The sequence below is a fragment of the Anser brachyrhynchus genome (assembly GCF_964034855.1).
Source record: "Anser brachyrhynchus genome assembly, chromosome: 19".
Classification (NCBI taxonomy): Eukaryota; Metazoa; Chordata; class Aves; order Anseriformes; family Anatidae; genus Anser; species Anser brachyrhynchus.
Window position 1 is genome coordinate 6,442,581 of NC_137712.1, and position 15,208 is coordinate 6,457,788.

General features: G+C 44.4%; 1 protein-coding gene across 2 annotated transcripts; it reads right to left on the reverse strand.

Moving 5' to 3' along the window:
- Positions 1-1,679: 1,679 nt before the first annotated feature.
- Positions 1,680-12,971, reverse strand: PHYHD1 (phytanoyl-CoA dioxygenase domain containing 1). 2 transcript variants are annotated; one of them, XR_013940987.1, is made up of 12 exons: positions 9,240-12,971; positions 8,059-8,217; positions 7,611-7,686; positions 7,446-7,493; positions 6,008-6,063; positions 5,766-5,828; positions 5,645-5,666; positions 5,164-5,292; positions 3,582-3,698; positions 3,311-3,437; positions 2,028-2,368; positions 1,680-1,994 (listed from the first exon to the last, which is right to left on the reverse strand). XR_013940987.1 is itself a non-coding variant. In XM_080562393.1 (11 exons), the coding sequence occupies exons 1-11, from the start codon at positions 9,441-9,443 to the stop codon at positions 2,323-2,325; spliced, it is 1,047 nt and encodes a 348-aa protein (XP_080418519.1). In that variant the 5' UTR covers positions 9,444-12,971; the 3' UTR covers positions 1,680-2,322. The 2 variants fall into 2 exon arrangements, 1 of the variants encoding a protein (XP_080418519.1); XM_080562393.1 differs by having other exon boundaries at positions 1,680-2,368.
- Between the last annotated feature and the right edge of the window lie 2,237 nt (positions 12,972-15,208).

The window sequence follows — 15,208 nt, forward strand, 5'->3', positions numbered from 1 at the left end:
TTCTTTGAGGGATGAAGTTACATTCTGACACTCCTTTTGTTCACATAAAAGAATGACAATACAGTTTTGGGAAGAGCTTAGTGCCACTCCAAGATCCCTTACACAATCCTTTCCTGCAGTCCTAGCTGTGAGACTGTCTTAACAGTGCGAGTAAGGCAGGGTGGAGTAAAACTCACGCTTTGGGCTTGCAGAACAGGCCCCAGGGTCCAACAGTGCCTGTTCTGGGACAAGCCAGGACCAGCCGAGAGGCAGCATTGCCCAATTTACTGCTGCCCGGGCAGGGCTCCTGAGACCTTGACAGCACTTTTCCTGAGCACAACAGAGTTATTCAGCTTGTTTTGGTTAATAATGCAATAAATGATCAGATAGCGTTTGCAGGAAACAATCCAGTAAACACGCTGGACTGCTTACTTCACATTTACCAGTAAATCCTGTAAATTCAGTCCAGCTTCTTGCTTCCATTTGTGCACTTGAAGTAGATGTTTTTGCAAATCGCAGGTAGTGGTGCGTATAACCAGGGGACAAACTATCATTCCTCAGCAGAAAGGTGCTATTCTAAATTATTAACTCTTGTAATGGAAAGATACAGAAAAACGTTTAGCTGTTTCCACTGCTAAGATCCTCAATCTTCACCACTAAGAGATCAAGAGTCACTTTCCCTCCATCCCACTCACAGCTTTCAAACTATAGAAAAGGGACGAGGAGAGCAGCTGAAACTTGCTACCAGCAGGACGGAACTCAGCATTGCTGCTGTTACCCAGCCTCCAAGTTCCCACCACCTGAGCTGTGACAAACTGTGTGCTGTATTGAGCCTTTTCTGCACCACCCAGCAATGCCCAGAGGGATGAAAAGTCTTACCATAAACTTAATTAGATGATTTTAAAAAAAATGGGATGATCAAACCGATACCAGAGATAGGCAATATCCTTTTGAAAGGGACGAGTCAGTAGGAACCAGAGTCTTGCTCCCTAAGCCAATCTACTTTGACAGAAAATAGATTACAAAAATAGGTTTTAAGTCCATTCTGCCTTTATCTAGATTTAACTGGGCACACCAGCAAGGTTAAGTTTGTTTTCCTTGCAAGTTTTTAGAAGTGATCTGAAGTTCTAATTATTCTAATTTCATGGTTATTGTGCTTTTGTATCAACTCCTTGTAGTCAGACATTGATTCCTATAAAACACTCTTCAAAATGTTAAATGTCAATTTAGCTGACCAGTGACACCACCAGTAAAAAGCTAATTAACAAGTTGAAATGGAGTTGAGCTTTAGAGCAACTACAGGCATACCTACATGGTCCTCTGTAAGAGAACAGAAGTTTACTCTGCCAAGTCTCCAAGCAGACTGAAGGTTTACTACGATGTAATTAGTGCACTAATGAGACCAGGCTCATATCTCAAGTTTGCCAGTACACCAGTGCCAGTGGAATTACTCCTCCATGGCTTCTGTTCAGCTTAGGATACAGGCAGGAGCTTGCCTCTGATGTAACTCACATTACTTAACATCTGTAAGGTTTCACCTTGGTGTAAAGTTGGTTTGGTTTTGTTGGGGTTCTGGGGCTAGTAGTTTCTCTTGTTGCACAGAGATCAAACTCACAATCACACAGCTTTGCCCTGGCCACATGTGTTGGGAGAAGCTCACGTGCTGACTTCCTCAAAGATGATGTGAGGGAGATGAAAAGGAAGACTTCCAACCTTTTATTTAAATGTTAGGAGCCTGGTTTTTTTTGTTTTCCTAATTTTAACATGAATCTTTAAGAACTGTAATATTTTAAATCAGCAAACCTATAGTTCAAGTGCTCAGCTGCAATTTGCCAGAAATACCTAGAAGAATAATTATAAAAGTAGACTTTCTGCTTCATTTTGCCCACAATAGTATTACCTTTAATTATTATTCAAACAATGGACAGAGATCTAAGGCTAAAAGTCAGAGATCTTCACATGACAGGTGCACTTGCATTGCTGTGATTAACAGAGCCAAGCATTAAATCTCTTTGCTTAAATAGAAGAAACTACTAAAGATCTGCAACAAGAAATACTTATCTGTCCCTATAGTCAAGGTGGAATGGTCTTTAATGGTCCATTCTCAAGACTGAAGAAGTTTCCTTACCAAATGGGCTGGGCGACTATTCTCGGCACTAGCAGTGTTCATGTATTAGAAGCTTCTGACTAATGCAGGTGTATTCAGCTGCATGAAGGTTCCTCACTCTGAGGACAGGATAAATTAATCTTGAGAGATGATGTAGTGACAGTTACATGTAAAGATGAGCAAACAATCAAAGGAATAACGATCAGCTACTTGACTCCAGAAGCCAGTCACTAGCTTCAAGTGTAGAGCAGTGGAAAAGGCAGTTCAGGAGTTGGCTGGAGCCTAGGAGGTAAGGAAGAAGGTAAGGAAGAGTTAAAAAAAAAAAAAACAACTTCAGAGACTATTCCAGTTCTACGGTAAATCAACTGAGGTACTACTGATGGAAACTGTGTCTAAGGTATAGTTCATCCAGCAGTCCCCAGGACAAAACCTGATAGAGCAAGAATAGAAAAGTCAACATTTTAGAACCCTTCGGTTTGAACACTACGGTTACCTGTACTCATTAGTTCCATCTTTCAGGCACTCAGCTGTTTTATTTTAAATTTAGTATAAATTACTTTTAACTGAGAGGCATCCCTGAAGCATATAAGTAATTGCATGTTTTTGTGAGGTGGAAGTGCACTGAAAATTGTAAGCATGGAATTTTCTGTAGCTCCAATATGCTCATTGCATACGACCTAGAAGAGTCATTAAATGCACTAAGACATGACAACTTGAAAGCTTCCATTAAACAACATCCTTCTAAGAATCATGCTTCTCATTCTGTCTTAATTTTTTCCCCTCTTCCCAAGAGACCACTGCCTGCTGTGCTGCACTCCAAGAATTGCAGATGAGGTTTTTATTGCTGGCTGAAAACGAGCAGATCCAGCTGTACAGAGCTAGGGAATCCTGGTCAGTGGGTAGACAGCGCTTGTCTCCCAGGAACAGGCTCTGAGCTGTTGGGAACTGCTCCTGAGCTAGAAAATTTTAGGACAAACCTGCAACAGTGCCAGCAAAGAGAAGTTCTTCAGAGCATATATATGCAGAGGTAATATTGGGAAGCTACATTTATTTCAACAAAACTGTGGTTAGCCCAGCTCTGTGCAATGCAGAGAACAACTTCTTGCGCATGTTGACAGGATTGTGCTGCCAACATGCAAGGAGACCAATAAAAGTTTTAGACCAATAAAAGTTTTATCTTGGTTATTGCACAGAAAAGGCTCTGTTTCAGGACAGCAACCCTACCAGTTATCCTTGCTCCAGCTGGTGTCCTTGGCTTCCATTATGTGGAAGGTGAACACATGGCGAGAGAACTCCGAGCTGTTGAGTTCACTCTTATGGACAACTTCCCCGTGGATGAGAATGAGTCCACCTGTTGGAAAGACATACCTGTACTGCTTTTTTCAAATTGTGAGTGCTAGCTTTAGAATATAAGGAAAGCACAAGTGTCACAATGGTTATCTCCCTTGTTTTTCCTTGAACAGTAATGCACTCCTGTTTTGGGGCGTGTTTTTACCTTTACTTATAGGCACAGGTATGAACTGGCTGTTGTCATAGGTCGGCTCTGACCCTACAAATTCCACACATGTCGAGGCACCTGCAGCTGCACGCACCATTCTCCGTGTAATCCCATCTGCAAATCCACAAAAAGAAGTGAACACCCATAAAAATTAAAAAACTAACCAGACTTTGCACAGTTGTGGAAGAATATAGTATTTTCTCTTAGCAAAGACAAATTTTCTTACCGTGCATTCAATTCTTTCCTTAGAAATTTGGGGATTTTTCTTCAAAGATTTGGGATTTTCCAGATGAGGCAGAAACTGATGAATAGCTCCTTTTTGTTTGCCTCCCTGACTCTTTCTGTGCATTGCAACATAGCCATTTAGGAACACAAATCATCAGGCACTTATGCACAACCAAACTTTCGTCCATTTTTCCTTTCTAGAAGAGTATAAATTGCTATCAGAGTGCAGCCAACTCCAGAATTTATGAGGGTTGAGTACTTTAAATTAAGAGTACTATGATTACCCTGAGTAAACACTTAAGTTGGAAGCCAAATAGTGCCCTAGAGGCAGCGAAAGGCAGAAGACTGCACCCATAACCCTGCAATGGTTAGAGACACAGCAGCCACCACCCATCACTATGACATGAGCCTGTGCTGATCTGGTCTCACCCCTGTTCCAGGCTGCCTGGGCACTGTCCAAGAGATCCTTGCATAGACTTGGAGGCTCCCCTTGTTTATAAAAATTCAGATCAATGTTTGGAAGTTGTACTGTGGGGAAGAGGATTTTTGTTCCCCTTACAGATCACTGTCAGGAGTAAAGAGGTTATTGGCCAGTGCAAAAAAAAGAGCATCTTCGTGAAGAGAACGCAACGTGGAAAAGAAACAGTTTTGTAAGTGAATAAAAAAAATAAAGTGGTTTCTTAGTGTATTCCCACTGGAAAGCAAAAGGAGAATCACTCTTTGCAGTCCAGATCAGGCTCGCTGAACAGTTAAGCTACAAAGCTGTGGAAGGAGCACCAGCATTTGGCAATGACCAGTTTCACTATAAGAAGACAAGACTTTTTAGTTTAAGACCTTCACTGCATTAAAATCTTAAATCTCAGAGGCCTTGCAAAAAAGTCTGAATCTTGCAAGGGAAAGCTTCTGAAATAGTACTGAAATCAAAAGACAAGTTGCAAGGGCAGTTTTAATGGGCTTCTCCCTAACAGGTTCTGGAATAAAGAACAATTCAGGAGGGCTATCTTTCCTTGCCCCAGTAACCTACATCCTTTGCTTCTAGGCTAGATTTCAATTTAGAACTAAAACAGTATCAGCTATGTATGGTACCTATTTTCAATAAGAAAATATTGTATATTAAACTCCTTTGATGGAGAAGTGGCTAGGAGCAAAGTGAGGCAGTCAATAACCTGCTGAAAAACTGAGTGTAGATTTGACAGCAGCTCAGAGAAAGATCCCTGTGCAGTCATCTTTTTGACAAACAAACAAAGGCATGCTGCAAGGAGAACATGTAACGCCGTGGACCTTACTCCTCACCCTTAAGCAAGGGAGAGCGTGAGTGAGCTCTGCAGCGCACACCGAATACCGCGACCCTTACTGGTGTGGGAGCCGGGAATGAACCACAGGCAGCCGTTCTCCTGCGTGGCGTCCTCCAGCGCAATCCAGAAGCCCATCACTCTGCCCAGAGGCTCCGTGTGCAGAAACGTGGCGTCCTGGTGCGGCGTCACTGTGGCAAGAGGCGCTGGTTGGGGGCTTGGAAAGCCCCTGGAGCCCAGCACCGTGAGGAAGAGGCACTTGGTGCTCTTTGATTGACCTACCCTGCCCTCCCACCCATCACACATGTTAATTTAAACACTAAAGCATCACCTTTCAGCCTGCTGCAAAGGTCAAGCTAGCCCTTTGTTCACGTTGCATACGATGTAGAAACATTCTGGAAAATGTAGATGCATTTTCCTATAGTTTTAACAACATTCAGAACACAAAATTCATAAGCTCAAGGCTGAGCCTTGTTCCTGGTAATAATCCTTTCCTGAAGGAGTATTATCTGCAGTGTAACAGAGACACGAGATGAACCTCACCTTCCCCACCAATGCCGGGTTGCTGCAAGGAAAAGGAAGATGCATGAAGAGAGGAGTTTCACAACTTCCCACCGAGCAGTGTCTTACTCCTGGGGTGACACGGAGACCCGAGCTGCCGTACCTTGAAGATGTACATGCTTTGCACAACTACTGGTCTCTCAAGGCCTAGTTTTCTTCCCAGTTCCTGTTAAAAAAAATCCAAAATTTATATTCGCTTTTTCCACAAACTACAAAGCATTATTATTTGGAGACATTTAAATTCCCTTTTATGGAATAGAATATTAAAGTTAACTATTCCTTAAAATTAACTATTCCAGAATTTATTTTTTTTTTCAGACAGCTCTAGGGACAGCATCAGCTTACCTGAACCTTGGGGGAATGAGTGATTTGCTTGAAGATAGGATCGTGGGCATGCAAGGCTAAAGGGGAAAGACAAGGCTCAGGCTGAAGATTTCACAAACAGAAGGGAACCTGAAGGCTGTCAGTGATGAGCCAAGCAATGTAAGCTGCAGCCAGAAACTTTCACATCCGCCAGGAGTGGCCACATGTGGATTAGCACCATGCCTAAGGTGACACAGCCCTTCTGGGTTAGTACCATCTTCTTTAGAGACCAAAATACAGTGGCAGCAAACCACAGCTATATAAAAAAAAGCTATATAACTATGTTAAAAAATATAACATTATGTGATTAAGTATTATATTATGCAAAAGGTATGAAAACAAAGTAAAGACACTGAGTTGCAGCTCCCTCCCTGCAGGGCTCCTGTTTGCAGCCAAGAACCATCCCAGCAGGGGCTGCCACTGGGCAAGGCTCAACCGAAGGCTCAAGGCTCAGTCATTACAGGAAATAAATCAAAGAGGAGCCTCTGCATTGCTGAGTCAGCAGGCAGCTGTAGTGGTTTTTGTTTCCCAGAGGAAAAGCTGGAGTGTAAGAGCACAGCGGAGCGGCAGAGGTTGGTTTTTGTGGGGGGTGTGTTGTTTTCCTGAGAAAACCAGAGAGCCAAGAACTCGCAGTACTGATTTTTCCAAGTTTGCTGAAGTTAAATCTGAACAAAGTTCAGGCGGTGGGGGATGCACTGAATCACGCTCTTATTTTCCACGTATTGTTTGAAAAGAAAAGGGATCAAAATGCAAGTCGGGTAGCTGGGAGAGAGGAAACAGGTCACCAACTGAAACCAGCAAGAGTAAAAAAAAAAAAAGATGCTGGCAATGGCAAAGGGGAGAAGACAACTTCAGTGTGGGCAACATGCCGTGCAGGACGCAGGAGGCATGTCCTAATGTAACCAGCCTCAGGTGGGGAAGTTGCTCAAGCCATCTCTGATGCAAGAGGGGCTGAAGTCCAAACTTTTGCACGTCGGTGATTCTGTGCTACGCGTGACCCTCCTGGAAGTGTTGTTTTTTCTTTGAAAAGGTAACTGAAAACTGTGAAATCCTTTGGCGTAAGAGAATAAGGGGCAAGGTGGAGAGAACCACAGAGGTAGTGATGGAGCGATGTGGGAAAAGTGGACTGCCGTGCCAAAATTTAACGCAGAAATCCACAGCCAAAGAGGCTGGGGCTGCAAAGAGAGGAGCTTTGAGGCCACAATGGCAAAATGGGGTGAGGTTTGCAGTATTTGGGGAAGCAGTCCCCTGGAAGCACAGTGAGGAGCAGCAGAGCAGGGAGGGAGTCACTTCAGCACCCAGGAAGGTTCAAACTCCGGTGACCGAGTTATTTCTGGTGAGAGGGTCTGGAGAAGTCCTCGTGTCTGAGAACTGCCTCCCTTCTGCCCGCCCCTCTCAAAACACCCTCATTTAAACATACCGTGGCCAATCTTGCTGATAGATCTCTCCTTTGGAATCAGAAAGTTGCCTACAAGACAAAAGCAGAATTTAACATGGTTTGCACAGCAGGAATTGTCCACAGAGCTGGAACTCACCCCTGCCTCCTCCCATCCCCTCGCTGGGGCTAATTTGAGTCAGAGCTTACCTCTCTCATCCAGAACGCCTTTCTCAAAGAAGAATCTAATCTTGTCTCCACTGGTTAGGAAATAATCTGAGCTGCCCTGCCAGGGATAAGAGCCCAGTAAAGACAGCAGCCTCGTAAATACATACAGAAACCTTCAATCAAAGAGGTAACACTCACCTGCATCTTTTTCCCCACCAAGCCGCAGCATGAACAAAGCACAGTCAACAGAAATCATGTGTAGGTTTTCCACAAAGCTAAATCTCTTGGCACTGATTAGGACTTCACCAGAACCTCACACCCATGGGCTACAACCAAACATTTGCAGAGAACTGGAGCACAGATGCCTGCTGCAGCAGCACGTGCCATTAGAAGAAAGTTTCGCTCCCCCAGGGTGGGTGCTGAGCAGCAATTTGCCTTCTCCCCTTCCCTCCCAGGGCTGTAACGGGGCCGGCCCTGCCCCGCGGGGTACCTGTGCCTGGAGCTGCTCCCCTTCCTTGGTGGAGAACTCCGTCCGGCAGTGCGGCGGCACTTCCATCTCGGCTATGATCCCCTGAATCTGCTTCCTCATGCTGTCACACTCCTCCGGGGTGAAAAAATGCTCCAGGACGAGGAAGCCATCCTGGCGGAACTAGAAGGAGGAGATGGGGTGGCTGCCCTCCTCCAAGGTGCTCGAGGAAGGCAGCGCAGAGCAGCAGAGGGCAGCTCCGGCCCTCGCTGTGCCTCGTAGTGAGAAAAGCACCCCAGGCTCAGCTCCACAGCTGGATGACATGTAGTAGGCACGAGAGACACCCTGACTGCCGTACCATATTTGATTTAAGGTACGATTAAGTCACTTTTAGTGTCTCTAGTCTAACACAAACTCATTTTTCTGTTGCTCCTGGCATGTTCACTCGTTATGGTTTCATCCACGTAGGACAAAACCTAAGTGGTGGGTTGGTTTTGTTTGTTTTTAAAGTTCAAGAGGAGTTTCTATTGCAAGAAAAAAAAGATAACTAGCAAACAGGTTCAGATTCCATAGAGTTAAGGAGAACAAATTTCAACTCCTCAGCCCCAAAAGCAGAGAAGACATCACTGCTAGAGTCTCTGTGGCTTAAGGATATCTTATCTAAGATACGTGACCAGCAGCTATTGAGTTACAAATCCTGCTAAGACAAACAGAGCACTCATACCCGGAATCCAAGTGAGAATGAGATTCCTTCACAGAGAAAAAAAGCTTTCCCTGGTTTAAGGGAAAAATCCCTGTGTGATTTCTCACGGTTGGCTGCACAACCCCTTTCAAAGGGAGGCGAACCCTGCTGGCACTGCTGTTTCCTCAAATAGGACACCCTGGAGATTATCCTCCGATGGGCAGATTTCAGCCTCGCGGGCGACAGCTGAGCAGCAGACAGAAGGGCACAGCACAAGAGAGATTCCTCAGGGAGCTCTGCAGGACAAGTGGCTTTCCAGGAGAGTTTGTGGCCACGACAGGGTCCTCACACACTCACATGAATGCAGTACAAGAAGCTGAGCAGAATACAAAGTGTTTGTAGAAGCAAATCTCTGCTAGACCCAGCCAACGCTAGCAAGCAGCAACCGTGCCTTACAAGCAGCGTCACTGCCTGCGCTGCGGACACACTCCTTCCCCGGGCACGCTTCCCACCTGCTCCTTACCTTCTGGATCTGATGGTGGGTTACAGACGCCATCAGGGCAGAAGCTGCCAGGATCCCACCAGCAAGAGCACAGAGCCGGCCAGGCTCCGCACGGCGGCCTCCCTTCACGTGACCCTTTGGCAGCCTGCGATAAACGCAAGCGCTGGGACAAACCTCCCGGGGGCTGCTCCCCCCTCTCCGGCCACTTGTTCCTGGAGGGGACATTTGGGGCTGGAGTTTTGCTTCAGCTCCTGGTGCTGCTCCACGTGCACAAAACGTGTTCTGCTCAATTTAAATTGTGTGATCACAAACCTGGTCGCTGCTTAACTCCAGGGAGAAGTGACTTAACCCAGATTAAAAATGGAAAGAGTTAAACTCAAACACAGTAGTAAAATAAGATTCAAAGTAGGATGAAAAGATCTCAAAGGCTTCTGCAAAGAACAACAAAAAAAATCCAGAAGTGGCAGTCCAAGCTCCTGCAGAGCTCCCTTCGCTCATCTGAAAGGGAACCCTGTGGCCCAGGAGGTGACAAACATGAGACAGAAAGGTGTCAAAGCTGGAGAGCTTTCAGCAGGGATCCAGCAAAATTCAGAGAACGTATCAGCTGTTCTCATTCACGGCTGCTCTTTGGGGATCGCCACTTTCAGTGCCTTTATTTGTTCCAAGTGTGCATGTAAATAGGTGAACCAAAAGCATACAGCACCTACCAAAGGGAGAAAACGCAATCAACAGAAAATGCAGTAACTGGGGCTGAAGAGGCAGACGAGAGCGAGTACCAGCAGGCAGCCCAGCGGTGGCGCTCGCTGCCAGCACATCCCTGGAGCCCCTGGAGAAGTTTTTGTTTTGCTTTGTTTTTTCTTTTTCCTCCGGAGAAAAACGCTTGGCTCCCTCGGGAAGCGCTGAGAACATCCTTGCGGTAGCACTCGGGGAAGGGAAGGCAAAGAAATAACATCACAGGGACACTTTTAGGCATCAGTCGTCTAGCAGAAGAAATATATAGGGAGTAAAAATTACTCCTGGGTAGGTGATTAGTTCCAAACGCACGTGCTAGCAAGTTAAAATCCATCTTTTTTTTTTTTCTTTCCAAACAGCATCTAATTAAGTCCTCTATTCTGTAAGGGAATCAACTCTGGATAAAAAAATCCCAAAAATCCCTCTTCATTTTGTTTAATTCTTTTTCTTGTTTTTTTCTTTTCTTTTTTTTATGGAAAGCAAATTAAGTGTTTTCACTAGAGAACATCTCATTTTGAGCATTAACAAGCTTTTCTCCGCACTCAACAGGACACGAGTTTGGTACTTAGAGCTACATTTCACAGGAGAATTTGATTACTGGGCTATAAAGGTGGAGGGGAAACAACCTCCAGCGTGGCAAAATTCAAAGAATAATCAGGTAGTTCCTCCCTCTTAGGAGAGTTTCTCCAGACAGCAAAGCTGAACTGTTCAAGAAAGCTGGGTAACCAGCAAGGGGAAAAAAATAAAATAAAAACACCCCGCTGTAGCTATTGCCTGTAAGGCAATCTTACGAGGACCTACCCCTCCACTCATGAGTAGCCCTGCTTGGGAGGTAGCAATCCTGATAAATATTAAAAAAAACAAAACCAACCACACTCCCATACTGTTCCTCAGTCCCTCCGTGTTACGTGGGTCGTTCACGTCACTCGTCATTCCCAGTAATACATTTCAGCAATTTAGCACGTCATCTCCTCCACTCCCCGCATTACGCACACTCAATGACTTCAGAAGTCGTCGGAGGTCATACGCACAGCGGGAAACCACAACTTTCCTGGTTTGTTTATGGAAAGTGTTGTAAACAAGCACCACGAGCAGCAGATCACAGCCCAGCCAGTGCACAAACAAGAGACGACCATCCGAGTTACAGGAACCTCTCAGGAGCCCTCCAGCCCTTTGCCGTTCCAGACGTGCCCCTATTTTGAGGCTCAGGAAGACATTTTCAGCAAGAGGAAAACCACCACCCCTACGTAATGGCTAAAAGGAGGCAAAGAGGAGGACGTAATCTTTGTAAATATCTCCTCTTCCAGTAAGTTTAAATAAGGAAGGTAGAAAGCACTCGGACAAAACTGGGAAGTGACCCCGCTTTCCTTCCCTTCCTCCCCCTCCAAGAGCTCCGTGCAGGCTGTTAACACTTTCTCCTGCCAGCTCTGCAAGAAAACTGCATTTCTGGCAAAAAAACTGCATTTCTGGCAAACTCCTGGGAGTCTGCCAGAGCCCAGCCCCTGCCTGCGAGACAGGTACAGGAGCGAGCAGCATCTGGGACGTGAACAACCCTGCAGCAGGCAAAGCATGAGTGTTTCAAATGCCATCCTGCCCGGTGCAGTTACCCCAATTTCCTCCTCGATATGAGTTCCTACTGATACCACCTGGAGCCGAGCTAGGTCACCGGGTCCCCACAGCTTGGCGCTCTCACCAAGGTTGCTGCTGCTGGAGCTGCCGGGACTGGTAGGTAGGCAGCAGTTTCAGCTGGATCTCTTCTCTCTCCTGAAGTCTTCAGTATGATCAATGATACAATGAGTGTTTCACGAGAAACAAGGAGCGCAGGAACAAAGATAGTGTTTAAATTGCATTAAGTAGTCTATTAGTATATATTTAAGATGGCATCAATACTGGACTACTACTGTTTTCCCTCTGTTGACAGTCCCCACTTCTCTCAAGCTACCAGAAGCCTCAGGAACAGAGGAATTTTCCATCAAGAGAATTCTCAGTCATCCACAGGTAGAAGCAAGATAATTTCTTTCTTCAAAAATCAGTAGGTAAAAAGCTTATGGTGTGGCAGGGCTAGAGAAGTGTACCTGAACGAAGCTAAGAGCTCCAACTACCTCTGCACTGCATCCCCACACTATGCTTTAGTGAGCTACAGAGAAACTTGGGATTTATCTGGATTAAAAGTGCTTTTTCTAGCAAAGACATCAGCTATTTACCTTTGTGCTCTTTCCCCATCCCTTTATTAAGAGGATCCCAGGAATCCAGCAAGCATCAGTTCTCTGATGGCACCTCCCATTCATTCCTTTTGCTCAGCTATTCAGAGAGCTGGCAGACGCTTGCCAAAAGCAGCTTCATTCCAAGAGAGCCTTAGATGACAAGAGGCATTTTGTCCTCTCCTTTCTTAGTTCCGTCCTAGCGACATTTCTTTAAAACTCCATGCCAGTAAGTGGCATTACAGACTAGCACCCTTCACAGCCTGCTGAAGTGGGTCTAATGGCACTGTGGTCAAGCGGCCACGGGCAAAGGAAGCAGGGGAAGACAAAAGACAAGAAGCACCTTCCTATGCAATAAACAAGCTGCACAGAAACTAGAGCTGTCTTTGAAAGTCACAGGCTGATTCTCTGTAACACATCGTGAGGATGCTCAATTAGGAGAGGTTACCTGTCAGCATTTTCCAGGTGAAAGGAAGAAAAAGCAGTGCGTGGGGTAGGCAGACAGCTAGGAAACACAAACCGTTTGTTACCAGTAGCTGGCTGAAGGCACCATTTCTATGGCAACTGCAAGTTTTCTCCATCGACTTCAGTGCCTACCTTTCTCCTGGGGAAGGAGAGCACAAGCTGCATTCTGAAAAACCAAGTTTCTACAGGTCCAAGCAGACAACCCTCCAACAATCTGTATTTGGCAATGTAAGTTGTTTCAGCCATTTCTTAAAGTGATGGTGAAATGTGTAAGGCAGTCCAGGCTTGCCACTGAACAGAATCTTTCACCGCACATCTACTTTCTTATTCATAAAGTGCCGTAATCCACAGGAGCTCAAGCGATGAGTAAAAATACAATAATTCTACACAACAGCTAGAATTATTAACATCCATCTTCTGAAGAATGAGATTGTCAGAGGCTATGTGCCTCTGCATACAGGAAACCAAAGAAAACAGACATAAAAGGAAAATGCAAATTAAAAATTAAATTTTTTATTCTGTTAAAGTGTCCAGTCTTACAAGTCTTTCAGAGAAAACAATAGCAGCCTTCAGTGCTTAAGGTGGAGGTGCTGTTGATCAGCTGCCCAAACAATCCCACGTACAAAGTGAATGTCATGATTCCAAAATGTTACACCAAGTTGCAGGTCTCAGATGCCAAACCACAACCCTGCGAGCACAACTACAAAATGGGAGTGAGCAATGTTTAAGCCATGAGTAGTGTCTTACTTAAATGGATGCGTTTGTCAGCTTTAAAGATGACTCAGGCCAATTAGCCCCCTTCTCATTAAGTTGAAAAATTTTTCCCATTGTTCAATAAACTTCCTTTAAAGGAGACAGAGAGAGGAATAGAAGGGTATTTCCAGAAATTCCAAATTAAGCCTTTCTTTGTGCAATTTCACATAAAGTTCACTTGAATTGATGGACTCCGACAACTAAGATGCAGTTACTTTTGAAAAGGGATTTCAGACAAGACTTCTGGAGGATTTTATGCTTCCAAAGCAGTTAATATTAACCTGTCACTGCAGCTGGAGCAATGGAGATAGAGAAAGGTTTGAGACCAACAATACCTTTGTCCAATTCCAGTTCTGCTTCATGCACTGTCACAATGCAGGTAGGACAAAATCCATTCTGTTTTGGCACATGCTTATTAAGAGTACAGGATCTGCTGTGTGGCCAAACAGCAGTCAAAAAAAAAGATGCAATGAGGAGGAAAATAAATCAAAGTGAAACTTAAATGAGAACTTTAGTATTTAGCACTGACACAGCCTTACCTTTGGTAACATTTCAGAGTAGATGGTGCTACTGTTTATGGTATGACAAGATTGTTCTTCAGTGAGAAAAGTCATGCTGACACTTAAGAAATCTCTCCATGCTCTCCACATTTGAAAGGAAAAGAATCAGAGGGAAGAGCTGGCTTCAGGCAGAAACAATTGCAAATACTCTAGAAGAAGCAAGTGCCTCAGTGGAGAAGTTACCTTAACATCTGGAGAAGGCACAGCTCTCAATGAAAAAACTATTCCTCCCCTGAAGGGCTGAAGAAAAAAAATTCAGAGAATTCAAACCGTGCGAGTCCCTTTCTAAAAAGGAAAAAAGGTAAGGAAGGGAAACGATGTCACGGCTGTTGAATCAACAACATTCAAGCCTTTTTTCCTCCCCATAGACAACATCCCCTGAAAAGGATGCGACGTTGTTCTGAAATTCCTAGAATCGTTTCTTAGAGCAAAAGAAGAGGACCCACGGTGTGGTTCAGCAACAGAAGGCCACTTAATACTATTTATGGTACTGAACACCAAGAACTTGCTTTAATTAAAATGAAGCGAGCTAAATGGAGTGTATAAATGGTAATAAAAAAATAAAAAATGAGGTAGGACATTCTCCAGAAGTGACAGATAATACCAAAGAACACCACATCATGAAAGATACCAGTAACAGCTTGTATTGGGCTTCTGTTTAACCATTCAGACCAGCAGAGGAAATTAATTTCAGCTGCTGAATTAGCTAGAGACCAAATAGTAAATTCAGAAATCAATCTTAAAGAAAAGCTTCAGCTTACATTCCAGTGCATAGTTTCAGAGATACAGCGAGTTTTAACATATTTAATGGGTTTGGCATCCCTTGCCTTACAGTTAGTTCAAAAAATTAGTTGCAACTTACTACTTTTTGGGGTATTTAGCAGGAAAGGTAGAATTCCATTTTACTAACCTTCAGTCCTAGCATGGGATGATCATGCTTGTGATCAACAGGGGCTCCAAGAACTCATTCAGTTCAGCAGTGCTATTAAGGAAACAGTTTTAATTCAAGTTGCTTTTATAGTTTAGCAGCTAATAAACTTGTTTTGCTATTAACTAGAGTGCTTTGAAAAGACAGGCCAGGAAAATAAGATGCTGACCTGTTGATTGTCTGCTTCGGTTGAAATTTTTTCTGAACATACAGATCTGTGTCGGAAAAAGCTAAGCTTCAGGCTGACAGACTTGAAAGAAAATAAAAAATATAATATTCACTGATCAAGTGCTTGCAAATGGGGAGGGATTGCTGATGTAAGCTCATCCCTCAAACTGAGCAATCCAGACA

Bases quoted from the DNA above. Each gene is read 5' to 3' on its own strand.
- PHYHD1 (XM_080562393.1), bottom strand. From the start codon at position 9,443: ATGTCCCCTCCAGGAACAAGTGGCCGGAGAGGGGGGAGCAGCCCCCGG. The intron at 8,218-9,239 runs GTAAGGAGCAGG...TCCTCCTTCTAG, and splicing joins CCCACCATCAGATCCAGAAG to TTCCGCCAGGATGGCTTCCT. The intron at 7,494-7,610 runs GTAAGCTCTGAC...TTTGTCTTGTAG, and splicing joins AGGCGTTCTGGATGAGAGAG to GCAACTTTCTGATTCCAAAG.